Consider the following 6,035-nt stretch of genomic DNA (forward strand, 5'->3'; position numbering starts at 1 on the left):
TAATATTTTTTTAAAGAATAGACATTAGTGATTCATTTGTAGAATATTTTCTTTCTAGGAATTATGCACATCAGACATATATGCCTTCCTCTCTCAAGTTTATAGAATAGACATTCATTGAGATACAAAAGATGCATTTATATTCTAGAAACTAAAAATTTAAGGCTTATAATTATATTTAAGGTGCACAAAATGCCATATTTTACTCATTTATGGAGTGGCTAAAATATTACATAGTTTGAAATAACACATTTTTTTGCTTGAAATGAAGGCTATTGTGACTTAATTTGGGGTTTGATATTTCAGTGCTAAAAGGTAAAAGAAAAACATGAGCAGTATAGTCTTATGTTGTATCCACATGACTTTATAGAACACAAATGGTTGGCAGTTAGCATGGATGTTAGTTTAGGTTTTCCTACAAATTGTCATAAACACAACACTATCCTAGTTCTAGTAGACAAGCTAACTAAAGTTGTCCATTTTATGGCTAGGAATGTTAATGAGTAAGATATTATTTGAGAATATAAATTGGTCGAAGAAGTGGTAAGGTTATGCGATATTATAGATATGATTACCTATGATTGGGATAAATTATTTACATCATGATTTTAGATCATATGAATGGTCGCCTTTGTAACCAAATTAAATTTTAGTTATGCTTACAATCTAGATAATTATGTATAAATTAAAAGGTCAACTAGGTGTTTGAGGATATGATGTTATAGATCAATCATCAAGGTGGAAATATTATCTCCATTTAGTTGAATTTGTATAAAATTTATCTAGATTTGAAGTTTTATATGACAAAAAATATAAAATACCATTTGGCTAGAATAGTTTGTAAAAATGTACTTCTATTTCACTTGAAGCAATTTAAAAATACCATAAAAAATTAGGGTAATAAGATAAGGATGAAAGAGGCTTCAAAGAGGCTAAAGAACCAAGAAAATTTGAAAAGATTGCCTGAAAGCCACTCACAGGAGGAAATTGAACAAACATGATGATTTCTATCATCTAAAAATTTTTGTCCATATCAAATAAACTTTTTAAAAAATTAATTTTTAAAATTTTTTTTTAAATATATAATTAACTAGCTAGACATTAAACTTATTATTAGATATGTTAAAAAAAAAATTAAATAAAAAATATAATTAAAGGTATAATTTTGTTATCTTATATTAAAAATATATTTAACACTTATATTATATTAAAAATTAAGAAAATATTTGTGGCAGCTTTGGAAGTGCAGGAATGAGGAGAAATACCAAGGTAAGCCAAGGGCTCTTACGGAGTTTTCCAGGAAACTCACACATTTTAAAATTTTCATGCAGGTTCAGGTTTCTATGATTATGGAGAAGAAGAAGTTGAAAAGGTTTCTCAAGGCGGGACAGGCTACGTTCTATTACTATGAGCTAAAGAATGGTTATATGTGGCGAAGAACCCTTGAAGACTTACGGGCTTTTGAAAGTGCGTGCAATAAACTCAAGGAAGAAATCAGAAAGAGTGCTAATACGAGGATGGACGAGATTGCTTTACTCTCCCAGGTGCAAGCTCACAAAAGTATAATCTGGATGGAAGGCCCTCTCGGTTGGACTGCCTGGGTGGACAATTTCTGGGATGCTCCTCTTTAAGTTATATTTACTTTTTCTCCATATATGTACTAAAGTGTAATTTCCGGTGGTGACTCTTTTTTTTTGATGTACTCGTTCTGAGCTGTTTTGGGCTCCTCTGTTGAACTCCTTATTATCAATACAAAAAAAAAAAAAATTAAGAAAATATAGCATATAATAATAAATTAAAAAACATGATATTACTTATCTATATATTTTTTTTAATTTAAATAACAAGTGTTAGGTACTCCCAATAATTGTAGTAGAAGTAATAAATTTAATAAAATAAGTATATTATAGTAGAAGTAACAAGTATATTGTAGTAGAAGTAATAAATATACTAAAATAAGTATTGAATTCCATAATTTATTGAATTAGTCTAATAAGAGTTGAGAACTTCAATTTCACATGCATATCAAATTTGTTGTCATGAAAATTAGTTATATTATAAAAAAAAAAAATTAGTTCAAAAGTATTTGATTCATAGATAATTTTTAATACATTTCAAATCTAAAACTAAACACTTGTTGTAAATATTAATTCATTATTCTAAATTAAATTTATAATAGTTATAATTTAATTGATTTCTCTATAATTTATGTCAAAGTTTTTTTTTATTTCTGTAAAATTCTTAAAAATGAAAAATGAAATAAAAATCGTTAAATTTTACATCCATTAATTTAATTTAAATAATATTATGAATTTCACAAATAATAATTTAATATAAGTCTTAAATTAAATAGAAAATAAAACTACTTTAAAATTTAATTTATGATTTTTAAAAATAATATAAAAAATTATAATAATAAAATAATTGTAATTGATTTTAAAAATTACTAATATATTACAATTAATTTTTAACGTAAAGTTAACAATCTAAAAATAAAAAATACATTATTTTTTCGAAAATCAAGCCTAGTGGGCAAAAAGGGAATAAAAAGTTGTTTAATTTCTATACATTATTGATACAAGGACACCCATCCAAATCTGAAAAGACTCCTAAACAAAGGCAGAAAACTAAGACACTCATTAACATTTTGCATGACCAGACAATAAAAAGGAACGATACGCTGAACCTCTGAAATTTTCAAAAAGGGTAGGACAACCACATCACCTTCATATTGACTTCAATTGCTAGTTTTCACAACACATGCAAAAGACACACAATTCAAACCACGTGGGTACCCGTAAACGTCATCGCGAACGACATTGTGTTGAACACTTTTCAATATCTAAGAATAACCAACGTTTCACGCCTCCTTTAGTCTCTGGAATATCAACGATTTTTCTATAAATTGAAACTTGTTTGTAATAGATCACACACATTTCCCTTCCTCTGTCAAGTTTAGATAGATCAATCAGACAAAAATGGCTTCCTTAGAGTCTTCCATGGAGGCACATCTCCAGCTCTATGAAATATTTCTTACAGCAGCCAAGCCCATGGCCCTTCAAGCAGCTGTCTTGCTTAACATTCCTGACATTATTGGTAGTGAAAACCAGCTCTCCATGGAGGAAATTGCTTCCCATATTTCTGCTTCCACAAACAAACCTGTCCACATAGACTACCTTTCTAGAATCATGAGGCTTCTGGCTTCCATTGGAGTCTTTACTGAAGAGAACACAGTGGATAACAGAGGCATTCCTCAATTAAAATATGGCCCAACTGGCCTCTCTAAATTGCTGGCAAATAATGAGGCGCAACAATCTTGTGCGCCCACTCTATTGTTCTTGAATCAAAATATTATGGCACAAGCTTATCAGTTTCTTCATGATACTGTCATAGATGGCAGCCAAGCATTCACCAAGGCCAATGGCATGAACCTTTTCGAGTACAATAGCAAGAATCCTGAGGCAAATAGAATATTCAATGAGGCCATGACTGCTCAGACAAGTTCTGTAATGGCTTCTGTGTTGAAGGCGTATGGTGGTTTCAAGAGCTTCAAGAGTGTGGTCGATGTTGGAGGAGGAGCAGGTTCTGCGATATCTACAATTGTTAATGAATATCCCCATATTCATGGCATCAATTTCGACCTTCCTCATGTTGTAAGGACTGCTGCTCCCGCAAAAGGTCTGTAACCATCTCCATCTCTAAACCTTATATAGAGAAGAGGTTGCTGATCAAGAGTTTCCAGATTAGATTTTTACAGTTTATTATAATTATTATTTAGTTTTTAAATTCTATGAGGCAACAACGTTTCAGATCACATTCATGATAAAAGAAAAAAATATAATGTAATCAGTTAATAATCTGCATGTCAATTAATTTCTATTTCTATTTTTAGATTGCTTTCTTTATAATCTAAATGCAGATTTTAGATTGTGCTCTAAGAGAACGTTCATTATTACTCTGTTAAATGTTAAATCAAGTTTATGAGGAGTAAAAATATAGTGTGAGTTTTTCATATAGATTTAAAATTTCAGGAGTACAGCATGTGGAGGGTAATATGTTTGAGAAAATTCCATCAGCAGATGCAGTATTCATGAAGGTACAGTTGTATTTTTTAAATATTATATTTTATTTAAATGGAAATTTACTTTTTTCATGAAGGTACAGTTGTATTTTTTAAATATTATATTTTATTTAAATGGAAATTTACTTTTCAAACAATAAGTTTTTGGAATTCTTTTGTTTACAGAGGATATTGCATGATTGGGATGATGAACATTGTTTGAAAATTTTAAAGAATAGCTATGACGCTATACCAGAAGATGGGAAGGTATTAATTGTGGATGCGGTCATTGATAAAGAAAAAGGAACCAAAAGACAAGTGGGACTAATGTCTGATTTATTAATGATGGCTGGTTGCATTGGTGGAAAGGAGAGAACAGAGGAGGAATTTAAGGACTTGTTTCATAAAGCAGGGTTTAAGAGTTATAGTATCATTGAAATACCTTTCTATCATGCACTTATAGAAGTTTCTAAATAGTAAGTAAGAAGAAGTGCATAACAAGTACATGCTAAATAATAATAAATGGTAATATCCATATAGCAAAGCTCTAAACCATATGTGGTCCATTCCATTTGACAAGACTGGAATATTTTAATATTTTATTTACATAAATTAAGTTATTGTGATCTTTAATCAAGAAATTGTGAAATTTTCATTTTGTGAATTTGATTTATTGGTAGAATATTTTTAGAGCTAGAGTAATATTTCATTAAGCATTTGAGTTGTGTGTTTTAAACATGAAGAATGTGAGTGTGAGTGAGTGAATACATGTTTAAATAAAATAAGATTTATATAAGGACTTGGATTTTGTGTTTTAAATATGATGTGTGTGTTTTAATTATCATATGGATCAATTATTTAATTTCCATTATGTTTTGCGCTAGTTCTGATGAGAGTGTTATAAATGTAGTAATTCTTTAAGAAATAGTATATTCCTACATGAATTTAGTTGATGGTGTTACCATTTCCTAATTCTATTATCATCCTATATATTATAACAAGTTTTGTTTTGAGTTAGAAATAAACTTATTTGAATCGTGTATTTTATTTGCATAATTTTTTTAATTGTATCTCTATGATTTTCCTTTTTATAAGAGGGATCTTAATGTAATAAGCCATTAAGAAGTGGTAAATTCTTGCATGAATTTGATTAATCCAATGTCTATATCCTAATTTAATTATAGTTCCTTATTGGAATTGGGTTTGTTTCAAATGATATAGTAATTTTTATTTGTATCATTTATTTTATAAACATGATTTTAGAAACTATATATCTTTACGATTTTCCTTTATGTTTTGGATTAGTATTGATGAGTGTTCTAAATGTAATAAATCATTAAAAAGTGATATATTCTTGCATGATTTTGGCTAATGGTATTATTTTATCCTAATTCTATTATTATTATAATATATTAAATGTTTCGTTAATGAATATGAATCATGTAGATGTGATGTGATTCATTTGTATAGATGTAGATCAAAATATTAATCTTCTAAAAAATAAATACAAAACCATACCTTGTCATTTGTTGTGTATGACACAGTCCTCTGATAGAGAAGTCATCAGCCCATTTTGCCTATGTAGCCTCCGTGTTTCTAAACTATATTAGAGTACTGTCTTTATTGCTCTTGTGTGGAGGAATTGATCGAATCATGTTTCTTGTTTTGGTGGTATTTTGGTATGAAAATATCGTTTACAAATGCATCTATTTTTCAGGGTAAGCTGTAGATTTTTCAATCGTGGATTTCTTTGTTTAGTCATTTCAAGGCTACTAACGTTGATCTTGGCAGAATGTTGAGGGTGTGTATATGCAGGTACTTAGGTTGGATGATGTTTGGGTCTGTGTTCAAGGAGCTTCATTCACACTATTTCTGAGTCTCCCAATTGTGCTACATTGTCTTTTTGCTTCCTTTAGCACTTCTGGCAGTTGCATGAAATTTTTTCCTTTACCCTGTATTATACTGCTAGGGTATG

The 6,035-nt window shown here is 29.3% G+C and overlaps 1 protein-coding gene across 1 annotated transcript; it reads left to right on the forward strand.

Moving 5' to 3' along the window:
- The first annotated feature begins 2,972 nt into the window (after positions 1 to 2,972).
- Positions 2,973 to 4,627, forward strand: LOC131079296 (caffeic acid 3-O-methyltransferase 1-like). The gene is made up of 3 exons (XM_058017204.2): positions 2,973 to 3,678; positions 4,032 to 4,096; positions 4,247 to 4,627. Exons 1-3 carry the CDS (start codon positions 2,979 to 2,981, stop codon positions 4,535 to 4,537), a joined length of 1,056 nt encoding a protein of 351 aa, XP_057873187.2. The 5' UTR covers positions 2,973 to 2,978; the 3' UTR covers positions 4,538 to 4,627.
- The last annotated feature ends 1,408 nt before the right edge of the window (positions 4,628 to 6,035 follow it).

Source organism: Cryptomeria japonica, chromosome 4 (genome assembly GCF_030272615.1).
Source record: "Cryptomeria japonica chromosome 4, Sugi_1.0, whole genome shotgun sequence".
Lineage (NCBI taxonomy): Eukaryota > Viridiplantae > Streptophyta > Pinopsida > Cupressales > Cupressaceae > Cryptomeria > Cryptomeria japonica.

Excerpts from the sequence above, each read along its gene's own strand:
- LOC131079296 (XM_058017204.2), top strand. The coding sequence starts at position 2,979 with ATGGCTTCCTTAGAGTCTTCCATGGAGGCACATCTCCAGCTCTATGAA. Across the intron at positions 3,679-4,031 it reads GACTGCTGCTCCCGCAAAAG|GAGTACAGCATGTGGAGGGT; the intron begins GTCTGTAACCAT and ends TTAAAATTTCAG. Across the intron at positions 4,097-4,246 it reads CAGATGCAGTATTCATGAAG|AGGATATTGCATGATTGGGA; the intron begins GTACAGTTGTAT and ends TTTTGTTTACAG.